Source organism: Delphinapterus leucas, chromosome 12 (assembly GCF_059928025.1).
Source record: "Delphinapterus leucas isolate spDelLeu-1000000601 "Yukka" chromosome 12, BTC_Dleu_Yukka2, whole genome shotgun sequence".
NCBI classification, from domain to species: domain Eukaryota; kingdom Metazoa; phylum Chordata; class Mammalia; order Artiodactyla; family Monodontidae; genus Delphinapterus; species Delphinapterus leucas.
Genome location: NC_143140.1, coordinates 88217156 through 88238522, shown reverse-complemented (window position 1 = coordinate 88238522; position 21367 = coordinate 88217156). Strand labels below are relative to the sequence as shown.

At 47.2% G+C, this 21367-nt stretch overlaps 1 protein-coding gene across 1 annotated transcript in view; it reads right to left on the bottom strand.

Annotated features, from left to right (window-relative positions):
* The window catches only part of FNDC1 (fibronectin type III domain containing 1), a 94785-nt gene that overhangs the window by 46756 nt on the left and 26662 nt on the right, over positions 1 to 21367 (bottom strand). Inside the window, exons 6-8 of the mRNA XM_089921684.1 lie at positions 7011 to 7217; positions 1936 to 2034; positions 305 to 422 (exon numbers count right to left, since the gene is read on the bottom strand). Coding sequence (XP_089777810.1) covers positions 305 to 422; positions 1936 to 2034; positions 7011 to 7217 — 424 coding nt within the window. The remainder of the gene's footprint in view (positions 1 to 304; positions 423 to 1935; positions 2035 to 7010; positions 7218 to 21367) is intronic.

Sequence of the window (21367 nt, the reverse complement as noted above, 5' to 3'; positions counted from 1 at the left end):
AAACACAACTGGGGGCAAAGAAAGAAACAGAATCTAGGAAAATTCCAAACACAAGTTAAGACTTTGAACAGGTGAGAGGTGAGGTCCTACTGTGTGTCTTACACAAATCTGATTTGTGGGCAATGTGTACCACACTCGAGATTAGCTAGACTGTCATACAGCAGTCTACCCGTCAGCTACAAAAGAGGTCAGCGTTCACATACGTCCAAAAATACAATCGTTCAAATAAATACACGTCTCTTCAGGGCCGGAAAAACCATGTCTCTCATATAGAAAATAACGACAAAGAAAGAAGGAAAGGTACCTTGATGTAACAACTTTCTTCTGTTTTTCCAAAACAGGATCCACCCAGGCTACCAGCACAGATTGGGACGATATTACCCGGACATTGATGTCTTCAGGTACATCCAGTTCATCCTCTTCTGCAATGACAGTTGTGCACATGGAAAGGCTGTCCCCAACAGTAGGCTCTGCCCTGAGTCCCTCTGGTCCCCAGAGTTTATTTTTTTAATTGCTTATGCTTGAGGTAGATAAAATGAAATGAATAGAAAGTCAAGCAATTATTTGACTGGTCAATGCAGAAAACCCAAAATCCCCACTCTTCCTCTTCTTAAACACATTCTAAGCTGCCTAACCCAATCGACATAAGAACAGTAGCACAAAAAGAGGTGCTTTGCCCTTGGTCAGAGATACTCCAAATCACTCAGCGTTTTCTCAGTATACACCGTGAGTTTCTGGGAAATAATGCAATTTTTACAGGAGGCAAAAGTTTAGGGGAAGAAAGGGTCAATTCAGAGCATTTCCTGGGCAATCATGGCATGAAATAAAAATTCTAGCTCAACGATTGCACAAGTCGCATTGAGTCCAAGGTCCTCACAATTTAGAATCTGTGATTCCAAGGCAGATTAGAAGTAATATTCAGACAGAAAAGAGAATTCAGTTTGCCAGTTTCCAATGGAATACAGTAACGTCACAAAGTTTATAGTTTTTGTTCAATCTGTAACACCGAGACTCACAAGATGTCTTCAGTTTTGCTTTTAGTCTCTTGGAATTTTTTGGGTTTTTTGTCTGTTTTGTGTTTTTCTTTTCATCTCTTTCAGGGATCATGTTTCAAAAGGATGTGGCTTTCACTACAAGTAGGGGAAGGTGGAAATATGGAGCCTGTTAGAAAAGTGATACAGGGACTTCTTCTAGAGCAGCAATTAAAGAATTTAAAAAGTGAAACAACATACATGTGGGATTTTTCTTATACAACGTACCATTCTAATAATTATCAGTATAAAAGTATAATATATAGATATATGCTATATTATATAATTCAAATAAATTGTGAATTCATGAAAATCATTACGCTGTAGGTTCCCTCTTTAAATTAAGGCACATGAATCAGAAAAGGTATATTTAATTTGTTACTATATGATTGATATAAAAAATATCTGTTGAATGGATGTAGAAAAAAGTATCCCTTAGTTAAGTAACCAAGGATCAGGCTACCAGCAAGACACTATTACAATTTTTCTCACTCTTCTCAATGCTACTTTTAGGCAATTTTAGCTGAAATAAAGTTTGAGTGCGTCTCTTGCACGCTGCCCCCTCCACACCTACTCGTCCTTCTCTCCCTTTGTTCCCAGTCTCTCACCAAGGGCAGCTTATGCGTGGATCAGACTGTGCCTGTTAAATGGAGTAAATGCTCGGCACTCCTGTCATGACAGATCTGAAGCCATTCAAATGTACACAGAGATAGATTTCATCACAAGAACACTCTAGCCTCTGAGTAGAAAAGAAACACACATGCTTCCAAAATGTGACCAAGTCTGCCCTGCTGTTTCCTTTTATACTCAACAAAATCCATGTGCATTGTCGCTCAGCCAGCATCATTCAGAAACAAACAAGCCCTAGACCATGGCTTGACCAGACGCGTCCTTGGAGACATACCTGAAATCTTCCGCTTTGTTAGGGCAGCCCTGTAGACGGGCTGACTCTGCCCCCGGGAGTTCAGGGACTGCAGTGAGACCATGTACACTGACTCGGAGGCTGTGGACCAACAAGCAAGAGATGAGGTTCTGCAGCTGGTTTTCCGGAAAGCACACCCCTGCTCGTCTGTGTTCCTCTCCCCTTACCTTCTCATCTCTCTTGGGCATTCCTACTTATTCAGGAAAACTACAGGTGAGACCAAGAACTGTAGGAACTAAACTCAAAAAGAACACGATTTATGTCAGGAAATGTGGAAGGGATTTTTACCTATAATCCCTGAAAAATGGGTTTCTAGCTCATTAGCATCAAAGAAAGATGAACAATGTTTAAAAAAGAAATGAACGGAATATTTACCCACACAATTCCCTAAATTTTTTTTACCTCCAAATATAGAGGAGGGAATGACTCTGTTTTTATTTGTCATCAAAAAGAAGGGAGTTATAACTGATTCACTTTGTTATGGGGCAGAAACTAACACACCATTGTAAAGCAATTATACCCCAATAAAGATGTTTAAAAAAAAAAAAAGAAGGGAGAGAGACAAGAAGAGCCAGTGCACCAGGCTTGCAGCCCGGATGGGATGCTGTGCCCTTCGAACTAAAATCCTCAGAACGGGGTCTCTGAAGATTAGCTAAGGGCAAATGGAAGAGTAAATTCATCCTATATTTCTGGATTGTTCTTTCAGTTAGTTCACCTCCACCCCACCCCCCAAATTGTGCATTGGGCCACTAATGTCCAACTTACCTGAAACTTGAAAACTTTATTTGGAAACAAATTACAATAATGAACTAAAACTTACAACTCTCAAGTGCTATGGAATCACGGAGTCTGAGACCCCAGTGAAACCTTGGCTAGCTTCCAATTTGACCTTCTTAGTTTACAAATAAGGACATAAAGCCATAAAAATGGATTGATTTGCCCAAGGTCACACCCCTAAAAGGACTCATAATCTTCCCTAAATCTAAAGTTGCTAATGCCCAACTCCAGGTTCTATCGACCTAGTTTCCTGTAGCAGCCTTGATCAATTCAAGAATAAAAATGAGGCAACCTGACATACTTCTAACACGGATATAGTTATATCATCAGGTAATACCTCAGCACATTAACAAGGCGGCACTAAGACCCTAAAGGAAACTTCTAACACTGGTGTCCTGCCTGCAGGAATTGCAAACTTCCATATGGCAGTGGGAAAATAAACCTGTCATATTTACAAACAGCATGTCAAGTTAAACCTAAAAGGAGACTCATGCTCAGAAACACACTGAGAGCCCTGTTTATGTAAAGTAAACTTCTGAAGTCTAATCACATTTCAAGGGAAGGGGCAACACTTGACAACCTGCTCCCTCCCGTGTGTGTGTGTGTGTGTGTGTGTGTGTCAATACACACACACATAGGGCAGGTGAAACTCATACTGTGACATGAATAAATTATTTAGACTGAGGCTTTCACATCTTATTCTGTCAGAGAATTTTGAAATATGTGTTTTACAAAAGGGAAGAATCGAGTTTGTAACGCTTGAATTCATAGAACATCAAACTAAACTTCTCAACATTGGAGTCCTTTCAGGTCTGTTCATTTCTTGCTGCTACTGGCAAGTACACCAAATGTCAACAAAGAAAAAACTCTGCCATTCAACCTCACAATCCAGGAACATGTATAAATAACTAAATGTGAAAAGCAGTGGCTTATCATTTATCAGGAACCACCAAGAAAAGAATAATTTCCCACAATTGACTCTTTTACATATCTGCGATGCATCTCTTAAAGTTCTTGGATTTGCTGAACGCCCATGTTCTTGATTTGCTGTGCTCTCCAAGTCAGCTTGGCCCGAGATGATCCCAAAGGAACAGTCTACACTGCAGTAAACTGTAACAATGGTTTCACACGTACTGGGTCTAGTCTCTGTGCCGTGTTAAGCACTGCACATCAATTCTTCATTTAGTGCCAACAAAGCCGCACGAGGAAGCTACTCTCATTGTCTCCTTTTCACAGATGAGGAACCAGCTCAGTGGGGTGAACTGACCCCAAGGTCATGGCCTAAATGCAGGACTGGTCTCACCCCCAGCTCTGTGTGGCTCCAAACCCCAGGCTCTTACTAATGCAGGTGAGGAAGGGGCAGGGCCCAGGGCTCACCGGGCACTGACCCCGGGCCTGAGAAAGCACCTGACAGCTGGGTATGCACCAGTCCATCTCTTTTTCATAGAAATATAATTAAAACACAGTGGTATAAAAGCACACTTCTTTCTGTGCTCCTGATTATTGAATAAAGGGTAGAAATAAAATCTCCAAAATGACTGCAGCATCACCAGCCCAGGGACCACAGGACCCCAAGCCCCAACCCTCCCTGTCGGAGCCACCGTTTTCCCTCACTTCCCAACCTCGGCGTAATGTGGCAGAAACTACTTCTGAAGGTCCGTGGAAACGTTCTGAAGGACTCCAAATGTTCACCTGCTCATCCTTCGTTACTGTCCGGCTCCCACCTCACCTGGGCTGGCTACCTCCTCTCCCTCTGTATTCCCATGCCCCCAGGGACTCCTTTGACCACAGGATTCAACACTGGCGCCCTCCCTCCCCCCGCAAAAGGCCCCGAGCTTCCTGCCTCCGGTGCCTGCTTTTCCCTCTCCGGCTGCTTTCACAACGGTGAGCAGTAAGCACTCTGGGTACCGTCGGCCCTTGTGAGGGACCGCCGGGGAGCTGGTACCCAGCATGGTGCCTGACATGGAAGATGCCCGGGAGGACATGTTTAATGAATGACTCCAAGGACCACAGGCCCACCACTTTTCTCCAAGTTTCCTTAACATTTGGCCATTCCTTGCAGTACCACACTTTCAATGGCATCTCGGTCATCAATGGAATTAAAATCCTATGCAGGATAAAATAAGGAGACAGGCATCCCCTAACATAGCAGGCCACGCCGACATCCACAGGAATTCACATCATTCCATCCTCCCGGCCAGGATAGAGCAAGTGTCCAGTGAGACCTCCTCCTCAAGGTGACCACTTAGATCGTTCACAATGGCAAGTCCAACGCTTTTTTTTTTCTTCCCAATGCTTTTTATTTGTTGAAAATTCCTAAGCTAGAAGGTTGTATTGGAAGCCTCAGAGTCCTGAGCTGTCAGTTCAGGCCAGGATCAGGGCCCACCACTGACCTCAGGTCCAACATTTGCTCAAGTTCAGGAAGCAAAACAAACAAACAAACAAAAATCCTTCTGCTACACTCAGGCGAGCCAGGGGTTCACTACTGAGAAAACAAAGTTAACAGAACCAGTCAGATGAAAAATTTGTCGACACCAAAGGACATTTTAATGTGTGGTGTCTATGAAAGATGCAGAACAATGAAAACTTTCCACTTACAAAATGCTCTCTCTACAGTATCAGAAATGCAAAACTAGTGACCACTTATCTGCTGATGCCCTGGGTAGAATTTGGCCTGAATCACCAACAGAGCCACTTAACCTGCACAGTACAACAACTCAAGACAAGGGGTAGGCCCAGGAATGAATGAATGAATGAATGAATGAAGAGTCCCCAGATTATTCTGTGGCTCCAGGTGTGGAGCCTCTAGCTCTGGGTCTCACTGTTAATACTGAAGCCAGGCTTCACGAAGCATGGACAGCTCGGGTTTCTCCATTCGCTCCCACGATCCCTCTTGTTTTCGTGCGGCTTTGGAGCAGACAGGTAGCTAGTCTCTTCGGGCTGGAAAAAGTCTGGAGTCTATTTTGAGGCTTCAATGCCATGCCTGGCTCACCGCTGCCTGTGCCACCACGTGGAGACCCCGTAAAGCCCACAGAACGCCAGGCTGACCCTGTGCCATGAGCACCCAACAGACTTTTCCAACAGTGGGTGTGTGAGCAGAGCAGCGAAGGTAACTTCCGAGAATCTTCCAGGGAGCGAGTCCAGCCTGGCTTCCGCTCGGTGTCTCCACCAGCTCAAATCTACCCAGGTCAGTCTCCAGCCCCTCACTGCGTAGGCTGGGAGCCAAGCCACGCCTGATGACCGCGTCGTGAAGAGACCCTCGTTCCCACTGGAGTCTTGGGAAGGCCCAATAAATCACACCCTCTTCCTTGCCTGAGCACTGATCTAATTAGAAAGTGAATAAGAATAAGCAGTGGAGGCCACAATATCTATGGCTCGTACAAACTAAGCTGGAGAACACGGGGCAGGTGCACGTTCTAACACCAAAGCCCAGAGTCAGACAGACCTTGCTGCCCCAGGAGCCCTGGGCCCTCCACGACTCGGGCACAGAGGGGCAGAACAGCCTGGCTTCCCCCAGGATGGCTTCCCCCAGAGGAGGCGATAGGGAGGGGCCGAGCCACGCTTGCCCAGCGCCTCCTGCCAAACTCATCACGTAGGTAAGGGGGCATGAGGGAAGAGAGAAAGGCAGAAGTGTTGCATGAGTGTTGCAGTGTCTCCACCCCCAAGGAAGCGCCAGGCATGAGGGATCGTTGCTGCGCCCCTGGGAGCGTGGTCCGGGTCCACTGTCCAGGCCTATCGAGGAGCAAGGCCAGCAGAGATCAGGCCTGGAACCAAGCAACCAAGCACATAACCTCTCCCGGTCACAGCCTCCACGGCCTGTGCTTTGATGCTTCCTTCACCCGATGAGGGTTTGCAAAGAGGAAGGAGGGCAGGCTTGGTGCCGCTCCGTCAGCTGCCACCACATTTCATCTCAATGGGATGCAAGGTCCAGTAGCCCAGGATCTAAGATGCAGCTTAGAGAGCAAGACGATGAAAGCAGAGCCGAGATGGAAAAGCATTAGCCCCGCCCCACCACGTCCAGAAAAATGACCCAGTGCAACTGGGTCAGGAAGCCGCTGAAGGGCACTTGTTGGGCAGCCTTGTCCCACCACTAACAGAAGGTGGAAAGAATGGAGGCATGGACGGAGGATAGAACAGAGAATGAGGTTTTGAATAACTGTAATACCTGGAAAATGAACGCTACAACTGAAATACGACATTCTGTCACGAACAGGCTTCAAAATCTTGAAATGACAGCCAACATCATTAAAACATCGAATAGCAATGAACATGAAACTCACCTAGCTTTTTAATTTCGTGTGTTCGCTCATCCCTCGTCAGTGGAACATAATTCATCTTCCGGCCACTTTCTCCGTAGCCCAGAAGGAAGCCCCGTGATCTGCGTGGACTCTTAGCTCCAGACAGGTGAGGCGCCTTCCACGCCACGGACAGCTGGTCGTTGGAGGAGCGGACTCGGACCCGCAAGGGCTTGTTGGGCACGTCCTTTTCTTAAAGAGGACATGACACAGAGACCATTAAACAGCAAACCCTGGAGCTCACCATCAAGGATGGAAAGCGTATCCAAAGACTGACCACCACAATTAGCAGTTGGGCTTAAAACATCCATTTTTGGTTACCAGTTCTAGTAAGAACATCCTTCCCCCAAGGGCATTGACACTCCGTGTCCACGTTCCTCCCCACACTGCACACGGAAAGATCTCAAGGACTTAAAGTGAAAACATACTGTGTGTGAGGCTGCCAGCCAGAAATCTTGGATGTTTTACAATGTTCCTTTTCATCTATTTCCTCTTGCCCCCTTAAAGCCAAAACTATATATCTTCTATTAAAGCAAAAGGTCAGCGTGAAATATAGCAAAACACTTTCATGCTATTTTTAACTGTCCTCCTGGAAGCTTTTCCACTATACAGTTGAAAAAAAAATGGGCTTTCCTTGTCTTTATGCCGAATCACTAAGAACTAAATACCGCTCTCTGGTCTTGATCTTAATTTCTCTTACATGTCCAAGTCTTGCCCCTTCAGACAAACCCAGCTGCTATTCCCCATGTCTGTTGTTGCCTTCCTGCTAAATGAATCCATTTAGAGAACTCTTCTTACTAAACTGAAAATCTCAAGAATCGCTCTAGGGACTTCCCTGGTGGCTCAGTGGTTAAGACTCCGTGCTCCCAATGCAGGGGGCCCGGGTTTGACCCCTGGTCAGGGGACTATATTCCACAGGCATGCCGCAGGTGAGACTCAGCACAGCCAAATTAAAAAAAAAAAAAAAAAAAAAGAATCTCTCTCATTGTTAACATTCTCAAGGCAAGGCATTCCAGTGGCCAATACTTAGTGTTCAACGTTTTGTTTTTACATCAATTTAGAGCTGATAAGCTTGGGAACAAGGGCTGTGGACCATGTGACAACTACACTGCCTGGTTCTGACAGTGGGCCACATTCTAGCCCTTTCTGGGGATCCAGTTACCTAATGAGTTTCCGTATATCAACCCCGCCATCAGTCCTGACTAATTTTATTAAACTGGCAAATTCCCACCTAAGCTAACATTTCAACACGAAGACAAAATACAAAAACAAATGTCATGAGTTAGTGAGTTTCAATAGCACAGTAAATAGCCATTGGAGATGGTTATTCCGAAAAGCCAGACACCTGGCTCCAATGTCTTGAATCGAACCAAAAGGAATATCCTTTTGAATATTAGCTGGAGCTATCTAATCAGTCACTGGGCACCGCCGTTCCTAAAGGCTACTGAGAGAATACCATATAATGGCTCAACAGGTATTTTCCCCAGTTCACAAAGTAGAGATTACTGAGATTTTTTTTGTTTTTAATCCAATAATGTAGTCAATGAACCAACTATACAAAACTTTGTCTTGCACCCTGGTGATGTGAGCGTAACCACTTTCGCTGGGGTTATACTACAATTTCAATTTTATTCCAAGTTCAGGGGTAGGCTCTCCATTTCAAGGTCTAGCCTTTATAAAGATTAGGGACCTCCAAGCAATTATGGAAATGACAAATATGCTTATCGCTCTAATTCAAAAGAAAATAATTTGCCCAAAGTGTTCAGTACCAACAGTCCAAGTCATTGGTGGCACAGCACTGATGGATCGAATGAGTTCCTGTATTAATCCTATGAGTTGATTACTCTTACGAGTTCCTAGTGGGAATCTCTTGATACATACTCATAACAACGTGACATCCAGTGTTTCTAGAAAGGTACAGGCTGGCAAATCTTGTTAAGTGTTGTGGGTGACTGTGGGCATGGATTTTCTCCATCAGCATGTGTCACTGCTGAACAGACTTTGTGTGGGTCTAGGGTAAGAATAGTTTTTTAAACACAAATAGGGAAAATATCTTGTAAAAACCATTTATGGAAAGCAAAATCTGGAAAAGGAGGAGCATGTTTAGTCTCAATGAAGCTTTGGTTTGGTTTTTGAAGTTAGCACATTTTTGGAGGACATTCCTCAGAACAAAATACACAACCGAGTTTAACTTTTCAGGGATGGAGTTTGTGTCATTTTCAGATTTATGTAAAGTTATGAAATAAACTTGACATGAGCCATAAGCAGGGGGATAGAGGTCGAGAGAAGAAATTTTAAAGGAAGCAAAAAACCTTGCTTCATTCTCTTTACATCTTCTAAGTCATGTTTTACTCCGTGCGCCCCCGATACAAACTATCACCACCCACAAAACTGAAGCCCCTCTCACGAGTGATGCCACGGCCTCTTCGAGGTGAACCCCCTGCGGCTGGTGTTTGGTTCCAGAGTGTCCAGCTTTGGGAAGGGGTCAGGGCTATGTTTTTTAAGAAGTCTATAAGGTGAAAATGATCTCTGCCAACAACATACGATGTTTACTTTTAAGAAAAGCTCATACCTCCTCGAGGGAACCTCAGTGACGCGGGGGTGAGAAATGACTCCTGTTCAGGCTGCCACAGGCCATTTGCTCTGCTAGCTTTCCCAGTGGGACTGGCAGCTTCCCCCCAACCCACCTGGCTACCACAGCCTACCTCCCCAGCGGCAGCAGTAAACATGGTGGGCGTCCATGGTGCTGTCACCGACTTGACCGGCCTCAGGGCTGCCCTCCACAGCTCTTGTGCTAAAGCCCCATGGGACACAACCACGCTCCCGTCCATTGCAGAAGGCAGCACGTCAGCGTGGGACTTCTGGGATGATCTCCAGCAAAATGGGCAAAGCTACAGAAAACACACGCATGGGTCTCGCAGGAGTCAGCTGAAAAATAAATTACTGACCAGAGATGGCATTCCCCGCTCTGTGGCTCTGCCCCTGTCCTGGGGCCCTTCCAGCCTCCCATTTTACAGTGGAACCAGCGTCCGTGGAGAGCGCACTTTTACGGGGGGACCTTGGGGAGTGTTGTAGGGCTGGGCTCCAGGACAGACAGCCCCTGACACTCAATAGCACAATTCTGAACAAACAGTAATAAGGAAAAAGACCGCTGGAATGCCCCCAAATGACAGGGTCCCTGAGGAGGAGAAAGGCATGTTTCCAGGAACAAGGAGCTCGGTCCCAGACGGCACAGGCTTTTGCCTGAGGTCCTGACCCACGCCAGGCCCACTGAACGTCGGCCATGCCACCCCCTCGGACTGTACAGGCTTTCCCCCAGGCTCCAGCCTGCTGTCTAACCCTCCACTCCAGGGTTCGAGAACGAGGCGAGGCCTGCCGAGCAAGCTCTGGGAACAGGGCTGAGGCTATAGTACAACCAACCACACTGACTACCCTCTACACAACCTCCCAGTTTGTCACGAGCTCTTGCATGGCTCATTTTAATTGTCCTTCCAACATTTCCCAGGTGAGTAGGATCGATGTCATAATCCCCACGAGAAAACTGAGGTTCGAGAGGTGAAGTAACAGACCCAAGGCCACACGGCTAAGTGCCAAGCAGCGACCTGAATTCAGCCACTGAGGCCAAGTTCCCTTCTCGTCCACCTATGCCCCTTCCATTCATGCTCTCCCCTTACCCACGAGCCATCCCACCAAACACCCAACCTCTTCTGCTAATGAATGTAGGACAAGGGTTCTGAGCTGGACAGGCCCCCTTCCGAGTGAGAGCATAACGCCTTGCACAGTAGGCATTACACGTGCATGTATGCGTTTTTTTTTTAATGGATCAGACAGTATACTCAGCAGGTAGCTAAGGTACCAGACAAGGCCCCTCCCCCAAGACTGTCCCAGACAACTGCCCCCAGACTGCGCAGAGGCCACTGACTCTGGAAACCAGAGTGAGGTGACAATGTCATCCCCCAACACACAGCCCTCCATCCTTCAAATCTCTGAGTTTAGAAAAGCCAACCACAATTTTTTTCAAGTACTTTCAAAGTTTCCTTCCTTTAAAATTCTGGTGATACATACTTTCAACAGCTTTTATAGCTCTTTTATAGATCATCTGGGAGTCCTCTTTTAAGCTGATGTGCATATGAAGAAAAACTATTCATAAGGTTCAAATTCACTTGCAAGGGGATTATCTGTTTTCTCTAAGCCATGTGTGATAGCCTCACAGAAGCCTTCTGAAATTTTTCTTAATAAATCCCTGTAAATCTTTTATCTTGAAAACAGGAAGTCACAATTGCCAAGAGGAGTCAAGTTCACATCCACCTGGCAGGACAGACTCCGTCCATCACTCTGGGTACCACATAACCAGGTAGATGTTGCACAGAACGGGTCAATCACAGAAGACCTACAGTGACTACGCACCGCACACTAGGCAGGTCAGCCGGGTGAAACAATTACCGTGTAGATTATGGTAAGTATTCAAAAGCCAGGTACAATTAGGACGTCTCTCCCAGGACTTCCATGGTGGTGCAGTGGTTAAGAATCCGCCTGCCAATGCAGGGGACACGGGTTCTAGCCCTGGTCCGGGAAGATCCCACATGCCGCGGAACAACTAAGCCCATGCGCCACAACTACTGAGCCTGCGCTCTAAAGCCCGCGAGCCACAACTACTGAGCCCACACACCACAACTACTGAGGCCTGTGCACCTAGAGCCTGCGCTCTGCAACAAGAGAAGCCACAGCAATGAGAAGCCCGCGCACCGCAACGAAGAGTAGCCCCCGCTCACCGCAACCAGAGAAAGGCCGTGCGCAGCAACGGAGACCCAGCGCAGCCATAAATGAATAAATGTATAAAAATAAATAAATAGAAGAATGTCTCTCCCGATTTGTATCGCCAGCTATGCAAATTGGCAAGTATTCTGAAATTGGAGGGAATTAAAATCTGTTTTTATCACAAAGAAAAAACTCCAAAATTCAACGTGACACTTTGCCCATTTACAATTCAATGCTAGTTAAACGTGTCATTTCTGAATTGGGCTTCCACAGGCTCAGAAGTAGGGGGGTCTGAATCTGAGTGTGCCTCTCACTGCCTGTGTGATTTTGAGAATCCTCCCCGAACCTCAATTTCCTCCTCTGTAAACCAGCGTCTAGCACACTGGGTTTCGTAATCGAATCCACGTAAAGCATTTCACATGTCAAGCACACAGTGCCTGTTGTGTTTGTGGTCGTGATAAAAATGAAATCGTCCACTTATCAGATTCAGTGGATGGGTGGGTGGCTCCTTCCAGAAAGTGAGCTGTGGGTGTATCACAAAGCTTTTCGTGATGCCCTGACACACAGTGGGCACTAAAAAAATGGGTTCCAAAGAACCAGACGTAAGCAAAAGAGATGGACTTACTGCCAAAGCCTCTAAAATATGAGGCTGTCTCCATCCAGGTGACTTTTTTTGCACCATAAATAGAAAGCACTGTTCATTGCCCTCTTCAGCATCCCAGTCACCAATCACCCTGGGCGGGTGCCTCCTCTGCGTTGGCATAAAGGTACACGGCCACCGCTGTCCGGGACGGCTTTCCCTGGCCTGGTCTCAGCTAGCAGGACATTCTCGTTTTCCAGGAGAATGTGAGGGATCACTCAGTCTAGAGCTTCGCAGAGTAAGTGGTCTGTCCCACTTACGGACCAACCTGACTCCCACTGTGCTGACCTCCAAGCTTTGAGAAGATGGCCCTTATCCTCATGCCAGGGTGCTCACTGGCCTTCCACTCGCCCAGCCTCTGCCCCAGGCAGCCTCCCCGGCCTCCCCAAGCAGCAGACCTCAAGGCCACCAGGGACACTGGTCGGAGGGTGGGCGGGATTCCGGCTGCAAGGCGCCATCCTCACGCTGCATTGTGCATCTGAACACCTGAGGGCTTGTGAAAACACACCCGCCCCCCACGTCTATCTGTCTGGGTGAGATTCCAGAGCTTGCATGTGCTTTTGATGAATAAGCATGATTAGGAAGTGGAGAGGGGGCAGGAGAGGGGGAGGGAAGATGCGTTAGAGGGGGTGACATGAGCTGTCTCAGCCGGAGGAGACAGACACGTGCTTTGCTGCCCTCACTGTGAGTCTGGGTCCCCTGCCCCCCCGACACGGGGGCAGGTCAGCAACACCTCACAGCCTCTGTCTGCCAAGGGCTCCTTCTTCCTGGCTGAATTCTGACAGACAATCCTCCTGCAACACCTCTGATGAGTCCCAAAGCTCTGCAGGACCTCAGTACATTTAACGATGTACCGACCTGTCTATTTGGACAGGCCCAGCTATTTAACAAGGAGAAAGGAAATCTCGTGGCTTCATTTTGGAATAGCATCTGTCAGAGCATCACCAACCTTCCTAATCTATTGGATCCCTACGACGTAAGTCATTTGACAAGCACCCTCACAATAACCCAATAAACACCCCACTGACAGACAATAAAAGCGAGGCTCAGGAAGATTAAGGGAGAATCTTGAAGCCGGGCAGCAAGAGGCACTAAGCTGGCATCGGAACCCAGGTCTGTCGGAGCTGTAGCCCTGGTTCCCTGCACTGTTATTCCGAAACTCACGGTGGCTGCAGTGCTGGCGTCGCCAGCAGCTCCCTGTGGCATAAGCGTGGCGCCCGTCTGGGACGAGGGCCCCCTTGGTGCTTCTCAGACACCTCTGGTGAAGGACTGGTCTGCAGAGGCAGGCATCACCATCTAAGACTTTCATGCCGTGAGTACCCCTGCTTCAGGAGATACCAGCTGAGCTCCTTCCCAAGGGCCTGGCTGCTCTTCAGGGAAGTTGGGTCCATCTGTTCCGTCAGGATCCACTCATCACACTAGTCCCCTTACATTCATCCGTGTTTCCGTCTCCGAGGAGCGACCATCTGATGAAAAGCCAAGTACTTGGTCAGCTACCCCAGTGGCCTGACTGCCTGACTCATCCCGGGAGGCACTGTGGACACCAAGGGGAGAATGCGTGTCACAGGCACGCATCTCAACGTCCTTCAGAGACAACAGAACAGCACCCCTAAACCATCGCCTGGAGTCAGTCCATCGCTGCTGCTTTTTGAGGGGTTGGGAGAAGAGAGAAGGTCTTGAAAGAAAAAAAAAAAACCAAAACACCTTGATCTCCCCTGAGCTAATCAATGTCAATTACGAATCATGTTAAGGATTGGGGAAGCCTTTTATAAAGCATTTAAAACTAACTTTCAATACAGACAAACCCAAGTGCCCTCGGTTTAAGATTTCTGCCGCCCCCCGTCCAGGTTTCACAGAGACTCCTCTTTCCTGCTTCCTAGGACCACGCGGGGACAGCCAGGCTGTCACCAGATGAGGAAGCCACAGGGAATCCTACTCAACGTGGGGTATAGAAAGGGACGGTGCAGTTAGAGGCCAACCCCACAGGCCAGTGGGGTCCTCAAAATCCAGCAGGACTGTCTCAGAAACAAAGCAAATGCTTCAGCCAACCCGGGACCACTCCATTCCAACCATGTTGTTTTGTTTGGCTGTTTGTTTCACAAAAGTGCTGGCTCACTTTACCACTGAACAGAGCTCCTCAGATGCTTCACCAAGGTTTATGTAACAGTAGAGAAAATGAGCTCAATCCCCAGAAGCCTGGAGCGTGGCAATTTAACCCCAATCTCGGTTTTATCCCAAAATTGCATTTGAATTTTATAGACTATAATATTTTGGTGTCTGTTTTAAAGTCAAAAATAACATTTTAAATAACCGGCCATCAAGAAACCACTACCCATCGGATCTGCGTCGTTTACCTCATGCCTTCCTGGACTCCTGGCAGTGCCATGTTCTCCCGAGTTCTGAGAACCCAGTTTGAGAAGCCCCAAGAATGACCGGTATGTCATCAGCTTCAGGATGTCATCCAAAAATGTCAATCAGTGGCTGACTCTGACCCCAGTGGTGCTATGAATATCAGTGAAAATTACACCATCAATGTCACCGCACAGGACTGAGGCTGCAAAGGCCAGGTCGCCCCACGATGGCAGCCAGCAGGACATTAACGACACAGGCAAACTCTGCACACGTTGGCGACGAAGCCGTGCTCTACGACCAGAACAAGAAATCAGCAGTCCTGTAACTGTTTGCATGGACACATCCCTCAGTCTTACAGATCATAAGCCCTTTGAGGGGCGTCTCTCCCTACGTTAAGCCAATAATTTTTCTCCACCACCACGAAGGCAGAGCTAAGGTCTCTGCGTCCTACTCAGGGCAGTGGCTCAACTACAAGCCTGGAACAGTGACACAGTTGCCGACGTGCTCAGCCACCTGCATCGGGGCCTAGGGTGAGCCCTTGCCTGGGCCCAGCTCACTCACTCCCCATCCCTGGGCCAGCCTCACCTGACTCAGGGTGGAAGGGAGGACGGGACCCTCCTGCAGGTGACCCGCTGCAAAGCTTCCTCCACGAGGGATGTGAAAGCACATCATTAGAAGCATCTGCTGGGCCCATGTGGTGATGCTTCAGTTCTCAACCACACTTCCTGAGGACTCAAGAGGGCCACAGAGGACACAGAGCCTGCTGGTCGATGCGAGCGAAGAGGAAGGGGTGTTAAAAAGTCTAAGGAAAATTATTCAAAGCTTTTTTTCTGGTTTGGTTTGTTTTAGTCTAAAGCTCTTCTGCATTTGCTTCATTTGGGAGTAGGATACTCAGCAATGCAGTTGTTTTCTGGGTGTGAAAGGCCTTTTTCCTATTCATTATTTCAATTTTTAACGCTCTCCAACATGCAAATGAAAGATCCCGTTACAATATATGAATAGGTTGACAACTGAGAAAAGAAAGTGCTTTCCTTCAGGACTGACAGCTTCCTTTGCAGGGAGCCCGTATAAGAAGCTGCAACCCTCTTCAGTGACATCACTGCCCCTCCCACCCTCTTTTTCACTCAGATGTCAAAAGAAAAGCCGGTGACAGATACGCAGTCAGAGAGTGGCATCCAGCTCCCAAGATGCTGGCCTTATCGGGCCGGTAGGTTTATTAAGTACTGCAGGTTCCTCTAAGACTTGACGGCCGACATTCCGTTCAAGGCCACACACGTGGGGACAGTGGGGACAGTTCATCTCCCCAGCTGTCCACAGCCCCTGCCCCACCCACTCGAAGCAGCCACTCACCAGCCTCTGAAATCAGCGCCCGTCCATGGGAGGAAAGGGCCTCTCTCACAGCCGCTCGTTTCCTAACAATTCACTGAAGGGAAAATCTGTGCACAGATATTTACACTCCCCAGTGTAGACATGGAGATGAAACACCGCAAAACGTGGGTTTCAGCCCTGCTGTCCTGGAAGGCTGCTCACCACTGCTGCCTCTTCCGGGCAGCTGGCCGGCGCTGAGTCCTTCCCATGGCATTCTTGTTTGGGCTGAAACTCCCGAGTTCCCGCCCAAGAACGTCTGGCTAAATGACGTTAAACAGCTCTGCACACAAGCCTCTACTGCCTACTTTTTATGATTAAAGAACAGCCTCTAAGGTTGGCGAAGTCTAACCGCATTCTGATGTGAGAGGCGGCTTTGAAACAGGCCCTCACATAGAGACCTGAGCCCCAGGATGAACGTGGAGAGAGGTAACCCCGCAGCAGGTGGATCTGACTGTGTCTTCACAGAGCAGCCAGCCCTGAGGAACTCCAATCTCCAAATGCATTCAACGCCATCCTTCCCCCAGGCCCCGCCAAGAAACAGGGGGGCAAGAACTAGGATCTCTGACTAATGACAGCACCGCAAAGTGGCCTGCCCGGGGCCAGCCCCAGAGCCAGCAGCTAAACGGGACGGGGGTGCCCGACCTCCTGACACACTGCACATCCTCCAGAGCACAGGTGTGGAGAAGAAGCAGCCTCCAAATTCATTTCACTCAACAAACACGTCTTGAGCACATACTGTGCGCTTGGCCCAGGCTCTGGAGATACAAAGATGAGTAAATCATTTTGCCCTGCCCCAGAAGAGCTCACCACCCAGACCAGGAACCACAAACCAGGTCTGCCCTGTGAATTGCACACTTAAAAAAACACTAATAATTGCATGAGAGAGCTACTGAAAATATAATGTCACAGACAGTATTAATTCCCTGTGGGCCAAAGAATTGTTAAATTGAAACCAGTGCGTGCAAAGAGGACAGTCTTTGATTCATAATTTAAAAGTCTGAACTGGGCTACACTTAAAGCTCAAGTCCAAAACTCAGCAGCCCCAGGATCTGGCTCCAGGATTACCTGACGACCGCCCAGGGCGGCAGTGCTGTCTGTGGTTCGCCTATTGCTGTGCCACCCAGGCTACTCTCTCCCAGAGTCATACACACACACATCAGTTTAAGCGAGTTAACACGACCGTCTCCTTGGCTCATTTGGCAGAATGCCTGCCACTTGCATCCAGAGAAGGGGAGGGCGCCACTTCCAGTGTATCACTGGAGACAGTTCTTTATCCTGGGCACCTTTGTGTATTCAGTCACCACCCCAACACCCAGAAACTATAATTCAGTGTTTCTTCCTTGGCTAATACGCTTCCTGGATTTGCTGACCTAAGACACTCCAAGTAGGGGGGAGACTAAGGGAAACAGCCATTTCTCAGGAATGCTTCCCAACTGCTTGCAAAGCTTAGGATCACTCATTCAAAGTGCCTTAGTGTCATTAATTCATGAAATTTCAAAGCTGAAAGGAACCCTAGAACCTTAGAAGGAAGCTTAGAACCTGAGAAGCTTCTTAGAACAGAGCCTGGGGCCTTCCTGGGGAGCCCCATCGTTGTATGTCTGAGGGGCTCAGAAGGTCAGCTCTCACTGTTGGCTGAGCCTGAGTCTGGGCTGCAAGAGTGTGCAGTGGAGATGATGACGGTTTGATGGATTAATTATGCTCTAAGTTAAGAGATTAGGGAAGGAGCCCATCTCAAGACAATGGGTTAGAATTTTCAAATTCCACATCAGTCACATCTATATAAACAAACTAGCAAGAAAATGTACCTGGAGACGGGTGCTCATTTTGATGAACTACTGATAGAAGAGACCAAAACGCATGCTCGGGGCATGCCTTCCTGATATGTCCACACACATTTCCTATGAAAGGAGTGCCAGGGAAGAAAGGGAAGAGGCCAAGCTTTGGTTTTCGGGGTTTCATAGTTTCACTGTTTCAGTGTCAAATAATTTGACACCTGTTCAAATCAGCTTTTGAGCCAGTTCCTGTGGGGGAGGGGAGGCTCCAAAGTTGAATCCGACCCCAGAACAGCCCTCGGGTCTAACCACACTTGCAAAGAAGCTTTACGTGTCTCAAGTCAGCCTTAAAGAGAACAGCAAACTTTCCTCAGAGCCAGGAGGAGGGAAGGGAGCCGTGAAGGCTTAGAAGTCAAGAGGGGGAAGACAAGAGATGTCACCCTGATGACCTTTACTTCCCAGGGAGGCAGGAAACAAGGTTACTTGCTAGAAGTGATAGGAAGGCAGGCGGGATAAGGAGCCTGAAGAAAGTGGCCAAATTTTGGAGTAGCCACTGGGGGAGAAAGAAAGGAAACTGAGTAAGGACAAATCATTGCCAAGCAGAGCCGAGGGCCCAGATGAAGTTAGAAAACCAGCTACAAGAAGCTGTCACAATGCGTATCAGCTCAGCTCTTTATTTCTCCCACAAGGCTCAGCAGTTAGCACGCAGGAGGGAAAACCAGAGAGCTGGGGGGAGGGGGGTGTCTGGCATATGGCCATGCTGCCACGAGTGCGGCTGAAATGCTGGGGACCCAGATAAACTAAGCAAGAAATGAGCCAGGAGACGGCTTCTGGACTCTGGAAAGGGGAAGGGTCTACAGACCCAAAGCCTGATTGGATCTGAAACAAGCTTCTGACATGAGGGCACTGAAGAAGTGAGATGATGGGGAATTTCATGATTCTAGATTGTGGAGGAGAGCAACTTCTTCTTAAGTGACATGAGTGAGACTATCAAAGGGACCACTGTCACGGAGGTGGATGCAGTCCAGGACATAGGTGTGGCAAGGCGTACAATAAGCCAAGTGCCCTCAAGCTATCTGGATTCAGGGAGCAACCTGGGGATCAGGGGGTGACTGTGATAAGGAAAGTAATGGCTGGACCACAGGTATCATGCCGCTGTTGAAAATGGCCTGAGAATTGTGAACTCTGTGCCGAACTTGAGTCTGAGCTATAATTTAACTGTAAAAAAAAATTTTTTATACTAAGTATAATGTAAAGAAAATATGAGGCATAAATCCGACTTTTATGTCTAGTTTGGGCACCATAGCTTAAGGAAAGCACAAAGGACTAGGTTGTTAGAAAACCATAACATTATTAAAAATACATGTGATCCTACTGAGAGCTAAAATTTCCCAGATGAAGAGCTACTGAGAGCGGATGAATTGTCCTCTGAGGCCCGGGCTGGCTGGAAGCAGAGGTGGACCGTGGTCCTCATCCTGGACCGTGGTCCTCATTTTGACTCCCAGTGCCTGGTTCTGCACAGAGCAGATTACCCAGATCCCGTCACAGGAAAAAAGCTAAAACAACTTCAGAAAAGTCTGCAGGAAAACTAAATAATAGGATTCCAATAAGTGAAGGGACTTGCAGCATCTCTTCCCTGGGACAAAACAAAGGCAGATGGGTTTACAACTCAACAGGAGAGATTTTACATTTACATACTAAGAACACTTTCTAACAAAAAGACAGGAGATGAGCTACCCAAAGAGGAAGTCTAAACTTCTGCCCTAGAGTTGCATTTTTGCTTGGTCCTATCATTTTCTGAGTCCTGAGAGTGTCCACATTTGCTTGAGTGACCATCTGAGAATCACTCAGGTCCAGCCCACCTCCAGGACTCCCTGCACGCTTTTCCTCCCCTCTTGTGGCTTCTCAGACAGTCCCCATAGGCTCTCAGCCATCTTACTGGCACCTCCCAGGCTCCGCCACCCTGCTTGTTCTACTTCACAGTGCTGTTGGTTTTTCAAAGAATTTATGATTATGTTACAGGCTAAATTTTGTGTCTCCCCACCCCCCAAATTTTTATGTTTAAGACCTAAACCCTAGTTACCTCAGAATGTGACTGTGTTTGGAGACTGGGCCTATTAAGAAGTGATCAAGTTAAAATGAGCTTATTACTAAGGTGGCCCTAATCCCATCTGACTGGTGTCCTTAGAAGGAGCAGAAATTTGGACACACAAAGATACCAAGGATGCATGCCCACAGAGGGAAGATAAGCCAAAGAGAGACAAATCTGCTGACACATCAGGAGAAATCAAATCTGCTGACACCTTAATCTTGGACTTCTAGACTCTAGAACTGTGAGAAGATAAATATCTATTGTTTAAGGTAACCAGTCGGTGATATTTTCTTATGGCATCCCTACCAAACTCATACAGGTTGTATGCATTACTTTTTGCTTACAGGTTTATTGTCTTTCTTTCCCACTAGAATGCAGTCTTCATTAAGGCCATTAAGGCCCTTGTCTATCTTATTCACTATGGCGTCTTTTGCACCCAGAACTCTGCCTGGAAAGCCGCAGGCCCTGAATGAATGAATTAAATAATTAAAGTCCTGTTTTTAAGTAAAGACAATGAGGTGAAGATAGATTCCAGCCAGCAAAGGAGGCCTTCTGAAATCTGAACTGAAACCATTGTTTCCAGCAGAATAAAAGAACGGATTTTCCTCTGGTTTCAAATAAACACCGGAAGAACGTGAGGTATTACTGATCAAAGCACTAGAGCCAACCCCTGGGGCCTCACACCAGGTGCAGATGGTAATGTCTGCGTTTCTAGGACAAATCCCTTCCCTTGCATGAAGATACCTGGAATTCAGAATAGTACTTCTTTTGTTTAACAGGATTATCATATATTAACAATTTCCTCAGAAAAATAGCATAGCATATTTTCCAGGCCATATTAAAAAAGGTACAGATGCATGTTGATCCCTTATTGATAATTTCCCATAAATTATTTATTTTTCCATTAACAATGAAATGTAATTCTTTTCTGGAGCACTGTAACCAAGTCTACGCGTTCTGTATATGCATTTTTTTTAAGTTCTGCTTTATATCATATACTGCAAAAGGTTTTGGCTAGCAATTTCTTCCAGCATCTTTATTAACATAATGTATGGCAAATACAGTGTTATGTATTATAGCAGAGCGTTCTTTGGCAACTAGGGCCTACAGAGGCTCCTGCAGAGAGAGGTTAAAGGATCTCACAGTCCATAAAACCAAGAGTGAGCTGGGGCATGATTGTCTGTGGTTCCCAATTCCCAGGGTTTCTGTCACATGTGCTTACTCAGAAAGGACACACACGCCCACTCTCACACACACACCTGTTTCTATTAAAGAAGGCATAAGAAATTAACTACTTAAGAAAAAGTAAGGAAATTACTTGTTCTAAAACTGCCATTCAGAAAACTCTATCAGGAAGATG